This window comes from Ceratotherium simum, chromosome 11 (assembly GCF_057802395.1).
Source record: "Ceratotherium simum simum isolate JZ-2026a chromosome 11, ASM5780239v1, whole genome shotgun sequence".
NCBI classification, from domain to species: Eukaryota; Metazoa; Chordata; class Mammalia; order Perissodactyla; family Rhinocerotidae; genus Ceratotherium; species Ceratotherium simum.
Genome location: NC_141910.1, coordinates 75,253,018 through 75,280,414, shown reverse-complemented (window position 1 = coordinate 75,280,414; position 27,397 = coordinate 75,253,018). Strand labels below are relative to the sequence as shown.

General features: G+C 43.2%; 1 protein-coding gene across 5 annotated transcripts in view; it reads left to right on the top strand.

The window, feature by feature from the left end:
• Nucleotides 1-27,397, top strand: part of SNTG2 (syntrophin gamma 2) — a 327,759-nt gene that overhangs the window by 194,729 nt on the left and 105,633 nt on the right. For all 5 annotated transcript variants that reach the window (XM_087437204.1, XM_087437201.1, XM_087437202.1 and 2 more), the window contains exon 9: nucleotides 7,605-7,732. In XM_087437204.1, the coding sequence (XP_087293330.1) occupies nucleotides 7,605-7,732 (128 nt within the window). The remainder of the gene's footprint in view (nucleotides 1-7,604; nucleotides 7,733-27,397) is intronic.

Sequence of the window (27,397 nt, the reverse complement as noted above, 5' to 3'; positions counted from 1 at the left end):
TGTACTCAGATTATTCACAGAATGATACTAAACAATCTACAGATGTGGAAATTTGGAACACACTTCTTTCTAGTAACAGACCAAGTCCATAGGGGTAATAGAAAATCCCATATAGAATGTCCCAAATGCATGAGAGCAGTGTTTCATGATGCTGATCAAAAAATGTTCAGTATGAAAGTTATCTGAGATACTTAATAATGGAGATTCCAAAATCATATCCATATAGTATAAAATATGAATCTCAAAGAAAGAGGACTGAGAATTTATATTTTATAAATATAAATTTATATTTATATTTATAAATATTTATTTATAAAATATTTATAAATTTATATTGTATAAATTCTCCTTATAATTTATATGCACAGTAAAATTTTCAAGTCATTACACTAGATGCTGCTGAACATAGGAAATAAGACTAAGTGGCTGTTTGCACAAATCTCCTGTCTCCTGGGTCCTGAGATTAGTGAGCACCCAAGGATAAGGTGCACCAAGAAAAACCAACACAGTGCGTCTCTTGCAGGAAAGAACTACTACATTCAAAAGCACAAGGCACTTGTTCTCAGGTGCTGGGCAGTGGGCAGGTCAGGACTGTGAGCCCTGACAGAGGGGATGTTGCAGGTAAGCACCACCTGGGGACATCAGAACTCAAGCACAGTGTGTGGTCCTGCTGCACTGAGAAGGCAAAGATAGGGATGCAGGACTTCTAGTTCAGCGGGAATCGGGGCGAGGCACCAGAGAGTCGTAACCTGAGGAGGTGGCAGAGGGACAGTCAGAAGTCTGGGGGGTCCCCCACAGGTCCTTGGCTGAATGCTAAGGCACCAATGCACAGGGAAAGACTACTCAGTGCCCACCCAGGAAAGGCTGCTGAGGGGAGGAGCAAATGAAGATGCCAGCAGTCAGGCGGTGCTGAGGACACTGCACTCCACCCACCTGGAGTGGAGAAACCGTCAACTCCCTGACATGCGGCTGGGGCTCCAGTAAGGCTACTCCCAAGGCACTGGGGCGACTCTAGACCTGCCCCAACAAAGTCTAAATCCAGCTCTGAAAGCCTCCGCAGAGGATGCAGAGTCTGAAGCCAAATCACTCTAACTTACTGGGGCTCAGTAAACACCATAGTTTTCCAAAGAATGGCCTCAACAAGGTTTAAAATTCCCTAAATTTAAGGTAATTATAGTAACTGAACTGCCTGCTGAACAAAAATCAGCTCTTTAGAAGAAGATAGTATAATCCATAGTCCCTACCTTGTGTCACCAACAGTGTCCAGTATGCAATCAAAAATTACTAGTGATGCAAAGAAACAAGGAAACGTGATCTAAAGCTAAGAAAAAATGCAATCAGTAGAAATAGACTCCATATGAAAATGTTGGATTTAACAAAGATCTTAATGCAGCGATTACAGATATGTTCAAGACCTAAAAGGAAAATCGTCTTAATGATTAAACAGATTGGGACTCTCAGTAAAGAAAATGAAACTTCAAAAAAGAAACAAAATGTAGTTGTAGACCTGAAACTGCAATAACTAAAACAAAATAAAACAAAAGATCCACAAGATAGGCTTCATACAGATTAAAGATGGCCAGAAGAACTGGCCAGTAACTTGAAGACACACGGATAGAAATCTGCCGATCTGAAGAACAGAGAGGAAAAAAACTGAGAAAAAAACAAATGAACATCAGTGACTTGTGGGACATGTCAAGTGGACTAAGCTACATGTATTTGGAGTCCCAGAAGAAGAAGGGGAATGAACTCAAAGCCGGATGAATACAAAGAAAACTACTCATAGGCATATTGCAAACTCTCGAAAAGCAAAGAGGAAGAGAAAATTTAGGCGGCAGCCAGATTAAAAAGAGACATATTCCTACATAAGAACAATAATATGAATGAATGTTTATTCACAATTCTATATCCAGAGAAAAATATTCTTCAAAAATAAGGGGATTTAGATATGTTACAGTAAATTTAAGCTGAAAGGAAATGTCACAAGGAGACCTGCACTAAAGGTAATACTAAAAGATGCTCTTCAAGCTGAAAGGACAAGATGCTAGATGGAGACCTGGCTATACAGGAAGGAGTGATGGGCATGGTAAATGGTAAATATGTGGGTATGTGTACAAAATATCTATTTTCCTTCTCTGAAGGTAAATGATAGTTTAGAGGACAAAATAATAACACACTGAAGTAGAGCTGATAATGTATGTAGTAGTAAAAGAGGCAGCAAGAACAGCACAAAGGATAGAGTTCGGATAAATTGCATTGTTCTGTTGTAAAGTTCTTATATTTCTGAAGTGAGATGTAGCAAGAGTGACGTGTCAGATACGAAGTTTGAAGTGATACAATATTGACTCAAAACAAACATTGATAAATTAAGAATGTATATTATGATCCCTACAGCCAATGAGGAGGTAAGAGAGAATAATGGAAAAAAAAAAATCATTAACACTCCCTGGCACCACCCAGGAAAGAGCAGGAAAAAATCAAGAGGAACAAATAACAAACAAATTAGCAATATGTAATTAAAATCGGGGACATAAGAATTATATTAAATGTAGAGGAACTAAACATTCCAATTAAAAGGTAGACATTTTCAGACTGGACTTAAAAAAAAAAAGATACAACTGTATGCTTCCTGCTGAAAATATAACTGAAGTATACAGATACAGATAGGTAGGGTTAAAAGAGTGGAGAATGTAATTTATAAAACATAACCATTAAAAGTGGCTATATTAATATCTGACAAAGTAGTCTTCAAGGCAAGGAGTGTACAAAAGACAAAGAGAGCCATTGAATTATGATTAAAGGATCAATTCATCAGGAAAACATAACAATCCTAAATATGGTATGCACTTTGTAACAGAGCTTCCAACACATGGACCAAAATCTGGCAGAAATGGCAGAAATAGACAAACTCACAATCATAGAGATTTTAATACTCTCTGCTCAGAAGTTCATGGTGTTACTGGACCAAAGTGGGTCCACTCCTTAGTGAGTCGAAATCCTTCACCAGATGTAGATGTCACACAAAGCAAAATTTTATTTGCTGCATGTAGCAAACAGAAGGAGACCACAGGGAACACTTTCACAAAGCTGTGGCCCCCTGAGCAAGAGGAGGTGCGTGCCTTTCATTTGGGGTAGGGAATGAATATCAAAAAGGGAAGTTTCATCATCACATATAGAGGTGGGTATGAGCTTGTTTATGTGTAGTTTGACAACGTGCCTTCAGGTGCGTTGCATGTTATGCTTATAAGGCGTAAGCTCCTCCTGGGGTGGTGATCTTAGCATTATAATGAGGCAAAGTTTACTTTTGTACAAGTCTCCACCCATTTGCATAGGCGTCCCTCCTGTGGTGGTGGTCTAGACTGGTTCAGGGTGGTTGGTGTTTAGATCTCCTTCCTGGAACATGGATGAAACCAAAGGACGTTAGTGAACAGAACAGCTGCACTCTTCAACAAGATGAGAAATAGGTCAGAGTCCATGGCTGGTGACAGTAGAACAAGTAGACAAACATCAGTAAGGATATAGAGGACATAACCAACCTTATGAGTCAACGAATTGACTTTTACAGAGTACTGCATCCAAAGTCTGTAGAATAAACTTTCCTTTCAAGTGAACCTGGAACGTTCACCAAAATAGATCACGTGGGGGCCTATGAGAGACTGTTTAGGATGTAAGGGTTTGTAGAAAACTCAGCTATTCTGTAATTGGTGAATTCTATCAAAGAAATAATATGTAAACTTCACAAAGTCTTTCAGAAAATAGAGGAAGGTGAAATGCACTCCAGCTAATTCTGTGAGGGCAGAATAATACTGACACCGGAACCTTTCAATGGTGTTACAAGTAAAGAACATTACAGACCAACAGCCATTGTGAACATAGATGAAAAAAATCTTCATTAACTTATAAAAAAATCAAAAGAAGATTAATTCATCATGTGCAACGGATTTTTATCCCAGGAGTGCAAACTTGGCCAATATTCAAAACCCAAATTTAACTGACAACATGACAACTTTATTTATAATATCCTCACACTGGAGCCAGCCCAGATCCCCTTCAACAGGTGAATGGATAAAGAAATGTTGGTAAATGCAAACAATGGAATACCACTCATGGATGATAATCTGCTGACACATGCATTAACATGGATCTGTCTCACAGACTCCTTGCTGAGAGGGTGAGGTACTTCACACAGAAGTACATCCTGCATGATAAAGGAGTCAAACTAATCTGTAGTGACAGGAATCAGACCAGTGACTGCCTGGGGCTGGAGGGGGAAATGCCTACAGACAGAGGGGACTTTTCTTGGGGGGAAGGGTGTGTGGATGGGGTGGAATTACACTGTAACATAATTTGGGTTTTTGTTGCACAGGGTGTATACATTTGTCAAAACTCATCATGCTGTGCACTTAAATCAGTACATGGCATTGTGTGTAATTTATGCCTCAGTAAAGTTCAGTTAAACATAAAAAATGAAGCAGAAAACCCACAATCATCCAAAGTAGTAGTAACACGGCAAACCTAAGAAGTTGGCTTCAATTTATTTATTTAATTTGCTGAGGAAGATTCGCCCTGAGCTAACATCTGTTGCCAATCTTCCTCTTTTTGTGTGTGAGCCGCCACCACAGCGTGGCCACTGACAGATGGGTGGTGTAGGTCCACGTCCGGGAACCCGACCCAGGCTGCCAAAGCGGAGCGCACCAAACTTAACCACTGAGCCACTGGGGCTGGCGCCAAGTCTCTTATTTAAACATGAAGTATTCTAAGGACATATTCCAGCCCATCTAGCCCACAAGAAATAAACCTGGACAAGGAAGGGGAGGACAGAGAAGCTGGAGCAGAGACCAGCCGGAAGTCCACCTTCCCTTTTCTGTAGCTCATAGCCATGAGTCCAGGCCAATTGTGGATTCTCGCTTTTATGCAGCAACCTCTGCTAACGCTCACTCCTATGGAACTTTCCTTCTTGTTTCCTCTGCTGTTGTCGCTTAGTTCTCAGTAAGCAGTCCGTTTCCAGGGCCACCCCTTATTCTGTTTCAGAGGAAGCTTCCAGTGGTGTTAGGTAATCCTATAAACAACGAACCGTGTGTTCTCTTCCAGCAAACACTAGCAATCGCTGAGTAATATTTAAATCTAGACATCATTCCAAGAGAATTACTGAGCAAGAAAAAATTGTCCCCACACAAAGAATAGCTAAATAGAGCAAAATCATAATCACTCTCAGATTCAAGAAACAGGGTTATTATTAAAGCAGGAAGTCCTGTGAGTCTCTGAAAGCAGATATCTGTCTTCAAGTCCCACTTTTTATCATCTATGACCTATAAATATTATTTTCTTATATATCTGTAATAATTATTATATGCAGTATGATCTTAACCAAGTTTTAAAAAGTCAATAGAAAAAAGATCAAGAAATATACAAAATGGTGGCGAGTTTTGGACCAATTTTTTTCTCTTTTTACTTTTTTATACTTTCCAAACTTTCCAGAGTGTGGTCATATTTCTATTACAATCAGAGAATGTAGACTTAAGGTTGTATTCATCATGCTACTGGGTGCACGAGCACATGCATGCCTTAAGAAAGCAAAATCACGGAAATGGAGGGCATGTACGTTAACCTCGGTGCCTGTGAGTGGTGGAGATCTTTGGAGATATTTCCATTCATCTATTTTTATTCGTTTCCAAAAATTTTATAAAGAGTATATTACCAGTACTTAATTTTCCTTGAGTTTCAACAATGTCCCCATCACACAGCGTTTGTGGAGACAGGGAAGCAATTGCTGTAAGGAGGATCTGTGTAGCCTCGAGTGTGGGGACTCACTTCTGGAGGCAGATGCAGCCTCCCTCGCCCCCCACCCCCAGCGCTGTGCCACATGGCTGCGTCTTCCCTCAGTCTCTGCGTCTCGGGCCAAGTCCGGAACCTCCGCTGTTCCATCTCAGTTCAGAACTTTTATCTCGCAGTAACTAAGGCGTTTCGCAGTCAAGGTCCTGGGAGTTGGCCAGTCACGTGGGAGAGTTTCAGAAAGGCCTTTTCCTCTTTACTGCTTTGGGATCTTTTGACCGCGTCATACATCAGATGGAGGACAACACGTTTTGTTCCTTCCCTCCCCTGAAATCGGTGTCTCCTGCAGGGACAGCAGTAGATGCTGTTGTGCCACCTGACTTACCTGAGCGCTGCACTCACTGTGTCGCACGATCGCGAAGAGCTGGCAGGTACACCTGCAGCGCCACGGTCCAGCTGGTAGGAGCGCGCCTCCTTACTTCTGCAAGCTATTAAGCAGATACAAAATTGGGGGCTGAAGTTAGAATCGAGAAGTCCTGCTTTCTGCAGGAGTTCTGTGAATTTCCCTCAGACTGGGGCTTGCTCAGAAGCGTGCACCCTACAGTGAGCCCTTGAGCCGCCGAGAGGTGATCAGAGGCTGGGGAAGGTCTGTTGGGCACACTGTGGGCGTTGTTCTCAAAAGGAGAGGAAGCTCAGGTGTCCTGCAGCGCTGGGGCCTCCGCGTCCCTGAGACGTTCCTCTGCGACCTCAGGCCTTGAGACCATGGAGGGCAGGTAGCTGTGCGTCCGGAGCAGAGGGCAGGCGGGGCGTGGGCTCCAGAGGACGGTCCCAGCCACGCTCCCTCCTCTCCTTCCCGCTATCCCCCAGCCCGGTCTAGCAGGGCCCCTGAACCTCACAGAAACCCCCCGATCTATAACGTGAGTGCCGCAGGCACCTGACGTCTATTCTTCGACTGAAATTTCATATGTGAAACTGGAATGTTCTGGAAAATTTGTCATTGGCCTTTGAAGCCACTACTGCTGAGAGTCAGGATGCTTCCGTGTGAATGTGAACTCGGGCTCCATCCATGCCTGTTGCCTTCGTGGGGGGCCGGGGGCGCTACAGTAAAGGTGGGTCAGGCAGCTGATGGCCTGTCCTTTAGAACCCTGGAAGAGGACACGGGGATGATCTCTTGCCCAGAGCCCGTTTCTGACCCGGGTGTTTGTTGGACACCTGTGGTAGGTTGTGTGTGTAACGTAACGGTTTGCATGGCTTCATTCAGCCTTTCGGGCATCATCCTCTCGCCTGCAGGCCCCGCTGAGGGTGAGCCCGCTCCTCCATCCCTGCTGGCTTCACACTCTGCTCACATCCATCGGATAGACAGTGGGGTCTTTGCCACTCATTAATAAGTATGACCTTGTGACCTGGGCACCCACTAGAATGATGTGAGTGTTGTTATATATTGTGTCTGGGACCTAAACTGGCTCTGAATTCACATTTGGACCTGGTGTGGTCCTCTCACACGGGGTCCCTCCTGGACTCAGCGCCTCCATCATGTCTCCAACTTTCCTTCCAATTTAAGTCTCTCTCCATCTCCTTCCCTTTGACGTTTCTGTTTTGTGCAATATTTTGTTAAAAAGATAAAGACAGAGAAAATAGTGTAAATTCAAATAGGAGAGCACTTATTTCTTTCTAGATATTTGAGAAAATCATCACGTACTTTTTTAACAGTTAAAATGTGTTTAACTTGAATTTTATGTGACGCGATGTTTTGGGTGTCTGCGGGTGCCTCTCCTGCGTTCGGTGCTTTCTGGCTGATTCTGTGACTACTGACTCTCGTTTATTTTGCGCAGGCTCCGTCATCACCTTCCTCGCCCATAGCTAATGAACCCAAGTATGAGAAGCGCTGGCTAGACACCCTGTCAGTTCCTCTGTCTCTGGCTCGAATCTCAAGGTACAAAGCTGGAACGGAAAAACTAAGGTGTGTGACCCTTGTCTGAAGTGGAAAAGCTCATAAACTCCACGTACTTTCCCCAGTTCCTAACAGTCCGTCGACTGCTCCAGGGTGTTCCGCGGAGTCCTCGGGCAAGTGCGTGTCACTGTCTTCTCATAGACATAGCGTTTGCAAAAAGAGAAAAAAAAGTTAAACACCGAAAGAAAACAACAATGAGAACAGCAGCTGATGTGTTATTAGGAATAGCTCAAAGTAGTGGTAAGTTTGTTAGTTCTTTTGAAACTTAGTCATTAGAAGAAGAAATCGTATTTTCAGTGTTAAATGTTATCAGAATTAGATTGGAAATGGGACTGCACTCTTGTCCAGTTTGCAAACGATTACAGAAAAGTCGTTTAAACTCTTCGTTAATAAAATGGAGAAAACAAAATAAAAACACGGGGCCAGCACCGGTGTTAAATGAATGCTCGCTCCTTTTTAAGCTTGGTTGGTTAAATAATTTCAAACATTTGTCTGTGAAGGTTGTGTGTTCATAACAGTTTTGTGAAGTAAGATAGCATTTTTCACTGCTAATTAGTACAGTCATCTGTGGCTAACTATGCTAGTGGATCGCTGTGGAAAGGCCAAGAAGGAATTAGTTGGTGAATTTCCTTTCAGTCTTAAGACAAGTGTGGAGAAAACTGTGGGAGCCCTGCGTCTGCTTAGGTCAGCAAAGGAAGAGCGTGTGTTGTTCTGAAGTGGAGCGTTGTCCTTGATGAACGTGTGCACGCTTGCTTGTGTGCGCGTGTGTGTGGGGCGGGGACTGGACCCTGAGGTTCTCTCCACTCGTCCTTCAGTGCAGAGGAAAGTCTAGCCAATCATGCTTCTGATGAGTGGTTATAACCTGATTCTCAGTATCAACTGATATTAGTTGCACCACCTCTTACAATGAATGTGCATATCTGTGAAAGAGTACTTATGATACCATAGCACTAACAGGAACTCTAAGTTTCATTTTTAAAGGTGTGGTCTTCTTTGGAAAAGGTAGATAGGCCCGATAGGATATGTGTAGATAGACCTGGTAAGCTAGAGAGGTGGAAAGATAGATGGATGGATGGATGGATGGATAGATAGATAGATAGATAGACAGATAGGTAGATAGAGATAGATTGATAGATAGCCATTTGTAAATTTAATAAGATAGAAAAATGTATAAGCAGTCGATGTTCTCACTGCCACAAATCCCTGTTAAAGTGTTGTGTGTGTGTGTGCACCCGTGCGTGTGGTTTTGTTGCAGGTTGTTTCTTGGTTTGGGGTTGATTTATTCAGGAACCGAGCAGGGGTTGGGGCACATGCCTGTCTTGACAGAGGAGGAAATACTGTGCTGTCTGATCTCTGTCTGTCAGTGTGTTTGAATTCAACGGTTCTTGGAAAACTAGAGCCTCTGAACTTCATCGAGCACCTCCTAGGCCGTCTGCCACCTAACAGATGAAGAGAAGACGTGATGTCCAGCCTGTGGGTGGAGGGTCAATGCGCTCAATTGTCATAGGCTGTGGCTTGTCCTCCACTGACACCACACCTGCAGGGCACGTGAGGAAATGCCTCCTGCGCTGAGCGCAGGATGGAATCTCCAGTGATCATTAACAAACTGGATTTTGCCACCTTTCTGGCTGCCTGAGAATATTTAGAGACGTGTGTTATTCTTGGCAACAGGAGTCCCGCCCATCGAGCCCCCATCGAGCTCTCACTAGGATGAGTATAGCGAGTCCACAGGGTGAGAGGGAACCCAAGCAGGCGTGCACCACTCACGGCTCCTCTCATTCTTCTTCCCTTATAAGTGTATCAGGTACTAACAGCAAACTCAAAGACTTCTATTTTTTTATGAGACAAGGGTATGCTGTTTTGTGAAGCCAAAAATATCCTATTAGTTTTGCTGAGTTGTTTTCATGATTTTAAGCAAGCTTTTAATATGGGCAGGAAGATGCAGAAAGCAAAATGAATAAGGACTCACACTCTGCATTTTATAAAATGTGCTTTTCTGACACATATTGGTGTTCAAGTCCAGGGTTGGAGGCTGAGGATGCTCTCAGCTCCATCTTCCCTGAAGCCCCTCTGGTCCATGCTGAAGTGGAGGAGAAGCGGAGGAGGTGTGAGCGTTTCCACGCAAACAGACGGAATTCTGTGGCTCCTGTGGGTTTTCTCCCGAGGGACCTGTGGTCTGGGGAGCGCAAGAAACACGTTTAGAAATTGCCAATTTTAAATCAAAGTTTTTAAAATTTTACAACAAAAGCTGTGAACTATAGCCTGGGAAGAGCTCATAGGAGATGTCTTAGAGTAGATAAAAGCAAATCGGGTGGGCAGTTCAGAAGTCAGCCTCCTCGGGGCCTGGACTGTCACTGTCTGTCGTAGGACCTCACATTGATAGCCACCTCTTCTGGGTCTTCCTTTTCTTGAAAGTAATTGGACCAATGATGGTTGAGGTTCCTTAGTTTTCTGAAATTAAAAAAAAAAAAAAACTCTACACAGACTAGATGCACATTTGAACGTAACTCATTTGACATACGCATCAAAACTATAGTCAGTTGTACTGAGGACAGCTGTCTGCATGTCCATTTGCCCCGGATGCTCCACGACCGTCTCCTGCCAGAAGCTCTCTGTTCACTCTCAGGTGGAGTTTAGTCTCACGTGGTTCTTGGGGAAAATGGGAACTGTGCTTTTAGGTAAATTATACATAGCTGTTAATAAAGACTAAGTCATTGGCTACACAGTACAGAAAAAGATGGTTCAGTAAGAATGTGGGGGAGAACGTCTTGAGATGAAACTAAACAGACATAAAAACAGCATGTCCGTTCAGTTAGCAGAGCAGCAGACTCTAAAGGAAGCCAGGCTTTCCTGCAGTGCGTGTGTAGGAAAATAGACCAGGTCTGCAGACACTTGGACAGTGGTCTCTGCACATCACGGGTTCCTCACATAGCCGTGCAGTTCTGGCCACGGTGCTTGTCATCAGCACACGTCTCTGGCCTTAGGTGGAGGACAGCACGGTTATTGTGGGATCGATGGCTAGAAGGGGCGAGCGTTTTGTGTAGTGTGACTTAGCAGTTTCCATTGCTGTGCAGACAATCAGTGCAGACTTAGCAGCTTAACAACACAGGTCTATTATCTCACAGTTTCAGTGTGTCAGGAGTCTGGCAGGCTGGTCATGTGCTCGGGGTCTCACCGGGTTGAAATCAAGATGTCACCCTGCTGCATTCCCATCCGAGGCTGGAGTCGTCTTCAAGGCTCACTCAGGTTCTTGGCAGAATTCAGGTCCTCGAGTTTATAGGACTGGGTTCCCTGTCTTCTTGCTGGCTGTCAACCGGGTCCCACTCTCCACTGCTGGATCCTGTCCACCTTCCATGCCACAGGTCCCCCCATCTGTAAGGCAGCAACAGGTGGCTTCTGTGCATTGAATCCTGACTTCCTTGTCTCTGACCTCCAGAACCAGATATAAAGAGCTCATGAGGCCAGGTCGGGCCACTTGGTAATCTCTGTAATTTAGGGCCAGCTGATTTCAGATCTTAATTACATTTGCACAATCCCTTCCAGTAACACCTAGATTTGTATCTGATGGAATAACTGGGAGAAACTGTGTGTACACCAAGGGGTGGGAAGTTTGGGGGCTCTTAGAATTCTGCCTACTGCAGTTACCCAACCAGCGTCTCCCTCTGGCAAGCGCATAACACGTTCAGACGCGTCTTAGAAATTTATCCTTTGAAGATGGTCTGTGGTTGCTTGTGCTTCCACATGGTACCATTGAAAGCATGCTGGTTTGGGATTCCAGGACCTGGATTGGAGCCAAAGTGCCTGCCGGTGTGTGTATGTGTGTGTTTTAGAAGCAAAGGAAGAGGAAGCATCCTTAAGAACAAAAGAAATTTTGTGTGCTTGCAAAACATCCATAATCGTTTCAACAACAAGGAAGCTTTATGAAATAGCTTCAAACAAGACGTTATGAAGTGTGGAACTCTCTGGGGCGTAGACAAACCACTTTACCTCTGGTGTGGCGGGTGGTATAAGAGAAAGAGCACCGATTTGGAACTAAAAGGTTTCTAATCCCACTTTGCCTTTTCAAGGCCTTGTGACTTGCATAACTCATCCAGGCTCTTTTGATTGCTTCCTCGTCTGTTTAAACAAGTAGGGTAGGAGATGATATTAGAAATTTACTGCTTCCTAAGATACCTTTATGAAGATAACATAAAATAAAACTGTAGGTTTAAGGACCTTTGAAGTATAATGAACAGGTGCAGGATTGCAGCAAGTTTTAATTGTTTGTGGCATTAGGAATGCCTACCCAGAAAGAGGGAAATGCAGATATGAGTTATTCTCACCAAAGAAAAGTATCAGACATTTCCAGAGTCTGTGTCCACACACTCACTCTGCCTCGTGGAGTCTTCCACGGGGCATGACGAGCCTCAGACATTTCCAGAGCCTGTGTCCACGCACTCACTCTGCCTCGTGGAGTCTTCCACGGGGCATGATGAGCATCAGACGTTTCCAGAGCCTGTGTCCACACACTCACTCTGCATCGTGGAGTCTTCCACGGGGCATGAAGAGCATCAGACGTTTCCAGAGCCTGTGTCCGCACACTCACTCTGCGTCCTGGACTCTTCCACGGGGCATGAAGAGCATCAGACGTTTCCAGAGTCTGTGTCCACATACTCACTCTGCATCGTGGACTCTTCCACGGGGCATGACGAGCATCAGACATTTCCAGAGTCTGTCCCACACACTCTCTGTGCATCGTGGACTCTTCCACGGGGCATGACGAGCATCAGATGTTTCCAGAGCCTGTGTCCACACACTCTCTCTGCATCGTGGACTCTTCCACAGGGCACTGCTTCTTTTCCTGTTCAAATGAGCCCTTTCTATGTCTTTTGTTTTATGCTGGCCTCAAAATGAGTAAAGAGTTTTTTACCTTGTTTCTTTTCCTACGGCATGGAAGGAAGGAAGGAAGGAAGGAAGGAAGGAAGGAAGGGGCGAAGGAAGGAAGGAAGAAAGGTGGTAAGGGGCATTAAGGAAGGAAGCAAGGGTGGAAGGGGGGGAGGAAGGAAGGAAGCAAGTGGGGAAGGAGGGGTAAGGAAGGAGGGAAGGGCGGAGGAGGGCGAGAGGGGGAAGGGTGGAAGAAAGAGGGAGGGGAGGGAGGGACGGAAGGAAGGAAGGAGGGAATGGAGTAAGGAAAGAAGAGGGAGAGGAGGGAGGGAAGGCGGGAAGTGGGGAGGAGGGAGGGAGGGAGGGAACTAAACTACAATTTTGGGTCCTTTTGTTCCATGTCTGTCTTGTTTTTGATGATAACAGTGAAATCATGTCTCTTTACTTTCAGTAAGATCCCTTTGCTTTGCAGGAGCTCACCTTATTTTAGAGGAAAGAGAGTGTACGGGCCAGATGGCCTTAACGGTAGTCATCCTAGAGACAGGCAGATTGCAGATAAGCACATTTTGAAAAGTGATACTACAAGTCAAAATTATCCTGTTAAATACTGTGATTTGTTTTGCAAAGGATGGTTTCATGTTTCAATATCCATGCCCAAAAAAAGACTCTTGTGTAGTAAATTTTCTGTAGTTGAGAAATCCCAGAAGTGCAGCCGTGTTGATGCCTGTTGGCCTGGTGTGGTCCAGCAGAGTTGGGGAGACAGCGTCCTGAGGGGCCATGACCATCTCAGTAAGAGGAATGGCATACATAGGACTAGGGATTCTGTTGGGTGGCATTAGGGACCGTCAGGAACTCAGGGTCTGATCTGCACTGGGTGCTCAGAGATTCGGGCCATGTGGTCATCATTCACCTTAATTTTTATCTGGAAGGGTAAAAACAGAAAGTGGGACAGAGCCGGGCCAGGCTTGTGATGTTGCAGCATCATCGTCAGTGGGTTAGCTGGGGTGGGATCCGTGTGGGGTCTTTGCGGTTGGATGGTGTCTTTGTGTCTGTCTACTCGGGCAGGATCACAGAGAGCCCTTGTCTGATGTCCATGATCTGTGGACCTGTTTATGTTCATCGAAAGAATCCCACAGCCTGGCTGCCAGCTGGCGTATGTCAGGCTGCTGTTGTCTTTCTCAACGCTCTGTGTCTTCACATTTTCCTGAAAATTACATTGTGGGGATAGAAGTTTAAGATGTTCATGTTTACTGAAGGAGGATAATGACATTCTACAAGTGTTCCTAAAAGCATCAAGCACTTGGCTCTACTCTGCCATGTGATGCTCCCATAAAGGATCATGGATGTGTCTAGGAGCACAGAGTGTGTGAGCCCACTCCTAGAATCCACGCTTCTTAGATGCTGAGAACTGCCGAGATGGCCACGTAGGTAGAGTCATCAGAAAGCAGAGGTCCTGATGGACCACAGGTCAGGACTCCGCCCGAATTCCAGATGCCACGAGCATAGTCTTGGGTGAGAAGAGCTTGTCTCTGAGTGACTGTCCCCACTCTTAGTACGGAAATGAGGACGTCGACCCACAGTTACCCTGTGTAGATAGTTGACTTTTTAAATCTTCATCATGTCTTCTTGGTCTGTAATTACTGGCTTTAACTCTAACTCTGTCATGCTTTCTCTGTATGCTTTTCCAAACCTTGGACCAGGAAACTCACCCCTGCATAGACGTGCTGTCCCCTCCCCAGTGGCCCTGGGACAGTGTCACGGCCGGAAGGTGCGATGGGGTCTCGAGCGTTCCTCAGGGGAGCAGTGACTGTCTCACGTTGCTGCTCAGCTCTCAGTCTGGGTCCTGGCGAGGCCTCCCACAGGGCTTTCCTCTCCGCAGGCACTTGGGTGAAGCAGGTGCCAACGTCTGTCTGGTGCCCACATACCGTGTGAGAACCAAGCAGAGTTGCCGCCATGGTTTCCTGGTATCCACCGCCAGCTTGACGAATGACTGCTTCTGTCTCTCTCTCCCACGCCGGTGCTGCTGTAGAACAAATGTTGCTGATTTACGAATACACGTTAATTAGTCCCTTCCCCATTCAACAAAGGTAGAAAGCAACTCAGGAGCTGTCTTCGGTGGAAATTGTAGGGCTCTTTTTTTTCTCTCTTCTGGGAATTCAGAACAGCTCTTGAGCAGTAATTGATGTAAACAGTGTCAGTGGCAACATTTCACTCATCAGCCGGCTCCCTTTCATACATGCCAATGCAGTGTTCTGGGGGCACGCTCCTTATCTCTCCTGTATATGCTGCCTCCGAAAACATTTGTTTGTCTTTTCCTCTCCTCTCTCTCTCTCAGTGCATCGGATGGCAATTTCTCAATGTAGTATCTTTCATTTCTACTTCTGAGGATTATTCATTGTGACTATAAGGGTTTAGTGCCCTGTCTGTTGTTGGATATGGCAAAGTCTCAGCTTTCAAACATTAATGTCTTTTCTTCTTATCCAAGCAAGATAAATTCATCACAGGTCTTCCCTTTTGAGCATTAAGTTGATTTTCCTTCCCTTTGTGTGTGGAAATTTAATAGGCTCTCAAAGTTTGAAATGAAAATAAATAGGAAGAGATTTGACAGTGGGAAGTGTGGAATCGTTATAGATGAAAGAACCGTCGTCGTGTGCACGCCCTATTTCCTAAGAGCGTCTGGCTGGGTTGGCTGTTGCCCTCTTACAGATCCTTCTGCCAACACATCTGATCCCTCAGCTCGCGACGCTGTGCCTCTTCATGCTCCCCTCTCCACCGCTCGCAGCTGTGGTTAGGAGTCATTTTCTCTCGCACCTCTGTCCTCGTCTTACCAGCATCCTCATCATTACAACACAACAAATGAACTAAAGTGACAGAATTTTCATAACTGCTAACAGGAGAGAGCCCTCAGTAACATAATTCTTATCTGACCAAATTACTCCCAGCACAGGGAGGAGCAGACGTGAACATCTTGGCTGAGCAGGCGGATGGAGAAAGCTCCCAGGAGGCCCCTGAATCTCTACAGTGGGGAGACCTCAGACCTTCATCTCGCTGCTTAGATACGGACCCTAAGATTGGGGACAGGGGTTGCAGGGGAACTCCACTTTTGGTGAATTTGGCCAACTTTCTAATTATGTAGTTTATTTGCGTTTTCATTTCTGCTTCTGCCTGGCGGGCAGTTCTGGGCATACACCGTGACCCTTGACCCTTGACCCCATGCCTTCCTGGGTCCATCAGTCCACGTGCTCTGATCTCTGCTACACACCTGTCCCCTTCTCCTCCTCACTGCGCACTCTGTTCTTACCCCAGAGACCACGTCTCTCCAAAGCATGTCTTCTCTCCCAGACCCATGATCGAAGCTGTCCTAAGTGCTGCCTGATGCGAAGTGTCTGCCAGTTTGTGGAGAAGTTGGTAACAGAATCCTCAAGGGGAGCCTTGCAGAATGCATTCAACTTTCTCCTCGTTTTATATTGAGGCCTGTCTAAGAAGGTAACATACTCTGCTGGCTGAGTAATTTACTGGCGTAGATTTTACCTTTACCAGGACTCAACCTGGTTCCAAAGCTTTTGTTGGATATTCCAGGTGAGCTGTTTGCCTTTTTCAACAGCTGGCTTTCAGATGCAGTGTTTCTTTCCCAGGAGAAGAATGTAAGCGCTAACTCAACATGCAAAAGAATGGTTATGTTACTGGAGCCATGGAACCGTTGCAGCAGATTTAATTATATTAAATACCAAAACAAATACGTGTTTCAAATAGATTGTCAGGTGTGGGAAGAGTGAGCTGCACAGTCACAAAGGGAGCAGTCCCTGTGGTTTTACAATTTTCACGAGGCAGTGTGCTGTTGCAGTTGAGAACTGAGGGTGGGGAATCAGACACTGAGTTCTTCTGGTTTTCATGTGTCTGTGCGCGTGTGTGTGTGTGTCTGTGTGTGTGTGTATGTGTTCTTGTGCCTTCCCAATTTCTGGCCTTGTGACCTCGGGTAAATTGATTCATCTACATAAGCCTCAGTGTCCTCATCTCTGAAAGGGGAATAATAACAGGACCTTCTGCACAGGATTATTGTGAAGACTAAAACCAGCACAATTTGTGAAGTATTTCACACAGTGCTTATTACAAAGTATCAATAAATGCCAGCTGGCTATTGCTATCATTTATTATAAATGTCATTGCTAGTAAGGATATGTGTTATCCTTTTTTGCCTCTCCAAAATTTATTAATGATTTAACTTTAAAAATTTACGTAAGAGCATAAAAGGAATCAGTATACTTTTGTTAAAAGGATGAAAATTCATTGCACATCATTGGCCTGTTTTAAAATCAGCAGTCAACAAAACAGAACTAGTAGGAGACAGATATGGAATTTTGTATCCTTATGTGTTATTCTCTCTTGAGATTCTTCTTTTACTCATTTTTCTGCTTCCATAGACTCGATAGCATACTATTGGCCAGAGAACATTGGCAAAAGGCTCTTTGAGGGTAGAATTTAAGCACCATATCGACTAAGAAATTATTGCAAAGACTGTTCACTGCCAAATGCCCCAGTGAAGTGGAAAAGCACAGTTGATCAGAGGATGATATTTTTCTGATCTTAAGAATTGTGCTGGTCTTGGTAATCTTTGGACTGTACAACTCAGGACTACAGCCGAGGATGCGAGCCGGGTATGGATGCCCCTGGACCGTCCACCTCCACGGGCACGCTGAGGCCCGTTAGTGTCAGCTGTGTGTTTAGTGTAGTCTTGTTACCCCAGCATGGGCTGGGGTTGAGGTAGGGGAGGGGGAGCAGGTGCTGGGGTTTTAGGTGGGGGAGGGGAGCAGGTGCTGGGGTTTTAGGTGGGGAGGTGGAGCAGGTGCTGGGGTTTAGGTAGGGGAGGGTGAGTGTGTGCTGGGGGTTTAGGTGGGGGAGGGGGAGCAGGTTCTGGGGTTTAGGTGGGGGAGGGGGAGCAGGTTCTGGGATTTAGATAGGGGAGGGGAGCACATGCTGGGGTTTTAGGTGGGGGAGGGGAGCATGTGGACGTGCTGGTTGGCACCTTCCCATCAGCTTGCCTTTCGCCTTGAAGACTGAATTTCTTTCCCTTGACTGTCTGGACTTTTCCAGTTAGTTTTCAGCTTCAGCCTGCATTTGGCCTTGTGAGGCTGAATCTTGACGTCTGGACCTTGACTTCCTGGGAAGACAGCTCACTGTATACTTAGGAGGGACAGAAAGACCTGGTTAGTTTTAAACAACGGTTGATTATGCTGAATATGCACAGCTGTAGTTCTCAAAGCTTATCTCAAAGTTTTTGCTAACTTCTTCTAGCCCAGGGAAGATTTTTTTAACCTCTTCATGCTCGGTTTCAGGAGCAGTAAGTTATTTTTCTTTTTAAAAATATTTTATGGAATGTTATAATGTTTTTATATATAAATTTCTGTCCACATTAGTGATCATTTCATTAGAATAAATAACATACTTGGATTATGGGACGAAAGGGTTAAAACATTTTAAGGCCTTTGGAATGGTTTGTCAGGCATCCCATTCTCCACCAGAAAGTTTGTCCCCTCGGAAGTGTGCACGTGTCTGTTTCTCTTGAATAATTTCTTAAATTAGCTTCCTATGGAATAAATGAAAAAATATTTCTAAAAACCAATTTGTTATGCACAAAAAGTGCAAGTTGAAAAGTGAAAAATTCTACTGACCAATAAAGCCATCACCCAATACCAAACTCTGTTTTACCGCAATTCCTTTGATTCAGTTGGCTTTAAGAGAGTCTAAGAGGTTATTCAGTTAGATGAAATCCACATGAATTAAGTAGTTAAAATATATGGATTTGAATTTAGAAATAAAGGGTAATCAGCATAACAGAAAAGAGGGCTGTGTGGGTAAAATGTGTATTTTCCAAGGAAGGAATCATTACTCAGCATCCCCAGGGCAGATGGCACCATTTCAGCAAATCTGTATATTCAGCCAGTAGTTCAGATTTTCACAGTAGTTAAATCAGAAGAAGACACAGAAGTGGAACTGGATGGAATGTTTCCTTCCTCGTGGCACCAGTAAAATTTTATGCTGGTTCAGCAGTTGCTCCCATTAGAGATGACCCGTCATTAATGTTGAAGAGATGTCTGGGACTCACAAGATCTGCTTCATGGAAGCGAAAGCCTCCAGGACAGAGTCATGCCCTCCTGGCGTCACACGCCGACACATGTACACCGAGGGAAATCCTGAGGACGCTTCTAACCAAAGGCTGAAAGAAAATGTGGAGAGACGTGATGTTTCTTATTCTTAATTTCCTTGGCTACAGGATGAAGTCGAGGGTTCCCTTATTCAAAATGGTTATAACAACAAAACTTCGAGACTTAGAAGTGCCAGGGGATTTAGCCATCTACGAATCTTTTAGAATGTGTTTTGGGGGCCGGCCCCGTGGCTTAGCGGTTAAGTGCGTGCGCTCCGCTACTGGCAGCCCAGGTTCGGATCCCGGGCGTGCACCGACGCACCGCTTGTCCGGCCATGCTGAGGCCGCGTCCCACATACAGCAACTAGAAGGATGTGCATCTATGACATACAACTATCTACTGGGGCTTTGGGGAGAAAAAGGGGGGAAAAAAAAAAAGGGAGGAGGGTTGGCAATAGATGTTAGCTCAGGGCCAGTCTTCCTCACAAAAAATAAATAAACACTATAAAAAAAAAATGTGTTTTGTTTTATTTTTATAGATGATAAATATTTATCTGCTCTCAATTTGTAGTATTTTGAGTTTGTTCAAAGTAACTTTAATCATTAGGTAAAGTGAACTTTTAAAATGTTTATTTGTTCAAACATGAAGAATTTGAGAACAGTCAAGATCGTTAGACATACTGTGCAAACACCTTTAGCAACTACAGAAGCTTGATCCCAGGCCTGCCTGCTGCCCGAAACACAGGAGGTGGGCTGCCGTCCCTTGTCGCTGTCCTTATGCCTCAAACACCGTCCTTAAGGGTGCGTTTAATAAATATGGATGTTTTTATAAGGAGCTGGTTAGTCATCAATAGAAGAGGTCTTGTGTGTGTTTTTCAAGTTAATACACTCAACTCTCTACGTTTGCCCTTAAAAACAACAACAACAAAAACGCACAAAATATCTATTAGCAATGATGAAATAGCTCTTAAAAAAAACGACTGCATTTATTTGCAGAGCAGGAATTGGGCATCTACCATGTCCGGCACAAGCACAGCAATTCGTAGGGGAGTGATGGCCGCCCCCGGCCTTGCAGAGCGGGAGGATGCACGGGAGCTTCACAGAGAAAAGGCTCGTGCTGACGCTGAGCAGACTCGGGCGACTGTGTGCGAGAGGGACCGTGTGGGTGGGGTGCGAGGCTCTGTATGGTGACGGTCACACGTCCTGCCTGGTGACTGGCAGTGCCTCCTCAGGTGGTCAGGGTCAAGCGGTGGGGCACCGGTTGGCGGGAAAATTGAGAAGCAGGACAGAAACCCGTGATGCAGCTGCTTGTGTTTATGCACTAAAATCTGGGTAATAATTTCATTCTTGTAGGTAGATAGGTAACTGCTCAGAGTCTGAGAGCTGGAGAGAGCTTACCTGTGCACAGTCCAGCCTCCACCCTGTCGGCTGCCCACCTGGGCAGGTGACACTGTCCCTCACTGCCACTGCCTTCACTCTGAGAAACTGAAATAATGACACCTGCTTCATCAGATTGCTGTGAGGTGGAATAATTTTTATTTTTTTTTTTTGCTGAGGAAGATTTCCCTTAAGCTAACATCTGCTGTTAATCCTCCTCTTTTTTTTTTTTTTTTTTGCTTGAGGAAGATTAGCCCTGAGCTAACATCTGTGCCAGGGTTCCTCTATATTTTTGTATGTGGGTCACTGCCACAGCATGGCTGGTGAGTGGAGTAGGTCCACACCTGGGATACAAACCCACAAACCCAGGCCCCCAAAGCGGAGCGTGGGGAACTTGAACCACTCAGCTGAGGGGCCGGGCCGGGCCTGAGGTGAAATAATTTAAAATGTAAATTACTTAGAATAGCGCCTGGTGCCAAGCAACCTCTGAATAAATGATAACCTTTAGGTCTTATTATCGTTGCTGCTATTCTAGTTAGTTGTTATTTCTGGGTGTGAGCAGTTCTCGTAACACAGATGCCTTCCCTCTTGCACACAAGGTGACTTGCCAGGTAGCAGATGTGTTGAAAGGAGCACACCCCATTCAGTGCGGTGTCGGTGCCCTCGCTCACAGACTTTCCCTACGAGGGAGGATAATTACAATAATACACGCTTAACATACGCCGGGCAAGTGCAGTCACTCATCCACCTCCTTGAGGTCATCCTCACCACCCAGGCGGGTGGCCCCATGTGCCTGCGTTGGAAGAGGAACCCGCACAGCGAGGCTGGGCCTGGGGAGAGGGATTCTGCGTCACTGGCAGCGCATTTCACCTCATGCTGGGTGTTCTCAGGCGTGTGTTTGTGCAGCAAGCATCCTTGCAGGCGATACGTGCAGGTGCTGTTGTGGAGGCTGGAGGAGGTGAAGTGAATGAGCCCTGGACGTCCACGCCCTTGGGAAGTCCCCCTCCATAGCAAATGCAGCAAACACACCACGTAAAAGCCAAAGGAGCAGAGTCATGAATGAGGTTCCGCTTTATCTCCGTTCCTTTCAGCGGGATCCCTTCCAGGTGCTCAACCATCTGGCGCTGGCTCTGCCCATGTGGGGCCTCCGCCTCTCACAGCTCTGACATCCCTGCTCCGGGAAGGGCGAGGGGCCAGGAGGACACAGAGCTGGTCTCCTGAAGGGGACAGGAGGTGACAGAGGAGGATGACAAGTTGTTCTTTTAGGCACCACAGAGGAAAAATTATCTTTTTTTTCTGGACCTATACTTCTGTCTGTCTTGAGTGAACACTTTATTTGTGCCCTTAATTTTCCAGTAATAATGACTTTTTAATAAACAAAGATACAGGGAGAATGGTGCCTGAATTTAAATTGGCTGTCTTTGTTAATATTTGATATGGAGTACTTAGAAATGCTGCTGTGTGGTGGCGAAAGGAGAAAGAAGATATTTCTCTGACTTACACTAAAAAATAATACCCATGCTACAGACACAGTCTTGAAATGTAATATTTGAAAGAAAATTTGAAGAGTTTTCAAATTCTGAGAAAAATACACATTTTTTCTCTCATTTTGTGTGGTGAATGCTCATAACTCTCAATCGTGAGCTAAAATAAACACACTATCCCTCAGTGTCCAAAGCACAGAGCCTCCAAGTTAAATAAAGAAAACAGACGCAAGTGTGCAGTCTCCCTTTCCTCCCAGTTACTGTCCAGGTGTAGAGGGAGAGGTGTTGGCAGCGACCCAGAGAGTGATGGATGGTCATGAACCATAATCCGTGGAGAAGAGGTTCTTTGGATAATTTTGGAAGGTTGAATGTATTAGTTCTTTAAAAATGATAGAACTTATTAAAAAGACGATTTGTAAATTTTGAGTTCTCGTAGAAGTGCAAAGCGTGGATCTGAAGAAGCTCGAGGGGAAAGACCCAGACTTCTCCTCCAAACACAGTTCAGGCCTAAACATGTAGCTTTCAGTTCCTTAATGTTCTAATAAATGAAGAAATGTGTGCTTTGAACTTACTGGAATAGATTTCTTTCCCTTAGTCCAAAACTGTGAATTGATTCACTTCCTATAGTATGAAACTAGGTTCCCAATTTCCTTTTTGAAATTCAAAAATTCTCGAAGGGCTTACAGGAATCCTGGGAAGGAGGTAGGCTTTCCAAAAGCCTTGGCATTGTCAGTTCCTGACTGCCCCATTGATCACGGTGTCTGGGACTTGGCTTGGTGTCTCCCTGGGGAGCTCAGAGGCACCAAGCACCGTGGCTTCTCTTGATGTAGCTTTTACTGCTGATTCCTAAAATCTGACGTGTGACCATCACAGAGCATGCTGAATCCTGAGCAGTAGGTACACTGTGATTTTTAGCTCTGACAATGACTTTGACCATATGGATAAAATCGTGAAAAGCCTGAGCAGATGCTGTGACTACAGAGCCATGAGGCCGGGTTCCACCTGTTAGCAGTGGGAAGCGATGTCACAGGTGAGCCTAAACTCTGTGCACGTGACATGCTGAGAAAATAAATCCTCAGAGTCTATCTGGAGGATAAGAATGGTAATCTATCATTCAGGCATACATGAAATAGTTTGTATAATTGACTCTAATTAATATGACTTTTATAACAATAAGAAAAATATAAATTTTTTTCATACTTTATTAATATGTTGGTATCTATCATCAGCATTAATGTGAACAACTTTCACCATTTCTATTTTTATAATATTTAATTTGTATTTCTTTCTTTGACAAATTCCTGAGTAACAGTGTTTTTATAGTACCTGTGGGTTTACAGAAACCTAATCTATGTTATCCCATTTGTTTCTCACAATATTTCCATTCTATGGTACAACTGGCTTTCTGAAGCCCATCATGTAGACAAGGAAAATGAATCTCAGAAGTTAGGTGTCTGGCTTGTCTCATACAGCAAAAGTATGAATGTACTGGGACTCGAAACTCATCCCTATTCCTTGTAGAACCAACAGTCTGTACCATCTGCCTGGACTTGCATAGAAGCCCTTCATCAGGCTGAGGACACTCTCTTCTGGTCTTAGTTTGTTGAGTGTTTTCTATCATGAAAGGGTGTTGTATTTTGTCAAGTGTATTTTCTGTGACTATTTAGATGATCATATGATTTGTGTTTTTTTATTCTGTTGCTATAATGTATAATATTAATTTATTTTCAGATATCAAACCAACCTTGAATTCCTGGGATAAATCTAATTGATTATGGTATATAATTATTTTTTTGTTATTGTGGTCACACTGATTTATAACATTGTATAAATTTCAGGTTTACATCATTATACTTCTATTTCTGTGTAGATTACATCATGTTCACTGCCCAAATACTAATTACAATCCATCACCACACACATGTGCCTGATCATCCCTTTCACCCTCCTCCCTCCCCCCTTCCCCTCTGGTAACCACCAATCCAATCTCTGTCTCTATGTGTTTGTTTGTTGTTGTTTTTATCTTCTACTTATGAGTGAGATCATATGGTATTTGAACTTCTCCCTCTGACTTATTTCACTTAGCATAATACCCTCAGTGTCCATCCATGTTGTCACAAATGGCTGGATTTCATCATTTGTTGTGGCTGAGTAGTATTCCATTGTGTATACATATGGTATATAATTCTTAATACATGTTGCTGGATTCAGTTTGCTAGTATTTCATGGAGGATTTTTGCATCCATATTTAAAACAGTTACTGGTCTGTAGTTTTCTTGTGATGTCTTGTGGTTTTGGTATCAGGGTAGTATTGGCCTTATAACATAAGTTGGGAAATGTTTTCTTCTATTTTGGGCAGAGTGTGTGAATAATTGCTATTAATTCTCCTTTGAATGTTTGATAGAGTTCAGCAGTGAAGCCATCTGGGCCTCAGCTTTTCTTTGTGGTTAGTTTTTTGTTTCTTTGTAGTTAGTTTTTTAATAATTCAATCTCTTCGCTTGAAATATTGTCTATTCAGGTTTCTTCTTGAGTTATTTTTGGTAGTTTGACTCTTTCTAGCATTTTTCCATTTCATCTACGTTATCTCGTTTATTGGCATACAGTTGTTCATAGAATTCCTTTATAATCCTTTTTGTTTCTCTATTATTGATAGTAATAGTTCCTCTTTCGTTTCTTATTCTGGTATTTTGAGACTTTTTTCTTATTTTCTTGGTAAATGTAGCTAAAAGTTTGTCAATTTTGCTGTTCTTTTCAAAGAACCAGACTTGGGTTACATTGGTTTTCTCTATTTTTCCTATTCTCTGTTTGATTAATCCCAGGTCTAATCTTATTATTTCCTTTTTCTGCTTGCTTTATGTTTAGTTTGCTCATTTTCTAGTTTCTCAAGATGGAAGGTAATTGATGTGAGATCTTTTGCTTTCATTATACAGGCATTTACAAGGGTCCCTCTAAGCACTGCCTTAGCTGCATTCCATAAGTTTTGGAATGTCATGTGTTCATCTTCATTCATCTCAAATTATTTTCTCATTTCCCTTTTTATTTCTACTTTGAGCCATTGGTTATTTAGATTATATTGTTTAATTTCCATACATTTATGAGTTTCCAATTTTTTTTCTGCTATTGATTTCAAATTTTATTCCATTGTGATCAGAAAACATATTTTGCATTATTTGTGTCCTTTTAAATATATTGAGATTTTTGTTGTGGCCTAGCATATGGTCTGTCCTGGAGAATGTTCTGTGTGTACTTGAAAAGAACGTATAGTGTGTTGTTATTGCATGGAGGGTTCTACAAATGTCGCTAGATGTGGTTGGATTTTGGTGTTGTTCAGATCTTCTATTTTCTTGTTGATCTTCTGCCTAGTTTTTCTATTCATTATTAAAAGTGGGGTATTGAAGCCTCCAACTATTGTTGTTGAATCGTCTATTTCTCCTTTCCTTACTGTTAGTTTTTGCTTCTTGTATTTTGATGTTCTATTTTTAGGTGCATATATGATTATCATTGTTATAGCTTCCCAATGGATCGACCATTTATATTTTTAAACTGTCCCTTTTTATTTCTAGTAACATTTTAGTTTTAAATTCTATTTTCTGTGATACTAGCACAGGAACTCCAGCTTTCTTGTGTTTGCTGTTTGTATGATACATCTTTTTTCCATCTTTTGTTTCCATTTGTTTGTATCTTTGAATCTAAAGTGTGTCTCTTGAAGACAGAATATACTTGGATCTTATTTTTTCTTTTCAGTCTGAAAAGCTCTACTTTTTTTTTTCCTTTATTTTTTGCTGAGGAAGATTAGCCCTGAGCTAATGTCTGTTGCCAATCCTCCTCTTTTTGCTGAGGAAGATTGGCCCTGGGCTAACATCCCTGCCCATCTTCCTCTACTTTATATGTGGGAAGCCACCACAGCATGGCTTGATAAGCGGTGCATAGGTTCCGTGCCTGGGATCTGGACCTGCAAACCTCAGGGCTGCCGAAGCAGAGCACATGAACTTAACCACTACACGACTAGTCCAGCCCTTGAAAATCTCTACTTTTTGATTGGATTATTTAACCATTCAAGTATATATTATTCTTGTAATAGTTGGATTGATGTCTGCCATTTTGCTTTTTATTTTCTGTGGGTTCCATGTCTTTTTTGTTCCTCTGTTCCTCTTTTCCTGCTTTCTCTTATATTATGTGAATATTTTCTAATTAGACATTTAAATTTCTTTAATGATTTTTTCTAAATATTTATGTATTTACATTTTAGTGGTTGCTCTAGGACTTAGCATATACAGACATCTTAACTTATCAGAATCAGCTTCAGATTTACACTAGTTTAATTCCAGTAACACGTAGAACTGTTACTCCTATACAGCTCTACCTGCTTTCCTCTTTTTGCAGTGTTATTGTTGTACATATTACATCTATTGATATTACAGATCCAACAAAGATATAATTTTTTGGCTTTAAATTGTCTTTTTTGCAGCTTTATTGAGGTGTGATTGGCAAATAAAAATTGTATATAACATGTACAACACGATGTTTTGATGTACATATACATTGTGAAATGATTACCACAGTCAATCTAATTAGTTATTAATTTACCATTTGTTTTCAATTCCTTAGCCCGTTACAGCCTTGCTCCCACCCACCTCCTTGTGCTGTTATTAAGAAATATATCACACACGAATTATGTATATTACATATATGCACACATATTACATTTCTACATTTCTGCATTTTATAGGCCCGGCGATACATCATAGGTGTATTATTTTATACGGTGATCTTTACACCGTTTACAATAAGAAGGGAGAAAACTGTGTACCCCATCTTTTGTAATTACATTATTACCTTCACTGGCGGTCTTTGCTTTTTCGTGTGGATTCAGATTGCGGTCAGGAGTCATATGCTTTCAGCCTAAAGAGTTTCCATCAGCATTTTTTGTAAGGAGGTTTTACTAGAAACAAATTCTCTCGGTTTTGTTTACCTGGGAATGTCTTTATCTCACCTTCATTTTTGAAAGATAGCTTTGGTGGACAGAGCTGTGCTGGTTTCTTTATTTTTACCTGGTTGACAGATTTTTACTTTGAATATATTGTCCTGCTGTCTTCTGGCCTCCTCTGTTTCTGCTGAGAAGTCAACTGCTAACTTTGGGGGATCCCTTGTAACTGAGGAGTTGTTTTTCTCCTGCTGCTGTGAGATTTCTCCCTTATCTTTCATTTTCAGCTTTATTAACATTGTAAGTTATTTGTGGATCTACTTGTGTTTTTCCTGTTTGGAGTTATTGGAGCTTCCTGGATGTGTAGGTTAGTGTTTTTCAATAAATTTGGAGAGTTTTCAGCCATTGTTACTTGGAATATTTTTTCTGCTCCTTTCCCTCTCCTCTCCTCTGGTTCTGCCATTTTGCCTGTGTTGTTGCACTTGACAGTACCTCATGGTCCTCAGAGGCTCTGATGATTTTTCCTCACTCTTTTTCTATTCTTTGGGCTGCATGTACTCTATCAATCTATCTTCAAGTTTGCTGATTCTTACGTCGGTTGGAATCTACTATTGAACCTCCCTAGCAAATTTTTCATTTTAGTTATTGTACTTTTTAACTCCAGTATATCCATTTGGATCTTTCTTGCAGTTTCTATCTCTGTTGTATTCTCTATTTGTTGTGACACAGTCACATACCTTTATTTCTTTAAACACTGTTTCCTTTAGTTCCTTGAACACATGTGTAACTCTTTCTGTTTAATGTGACATCTGGTCACCTCAGACCCAGTGTACACATCATGCTCTCATGTTTCCAGCAACTCTGGGTACTGGTCCCAACCCCCA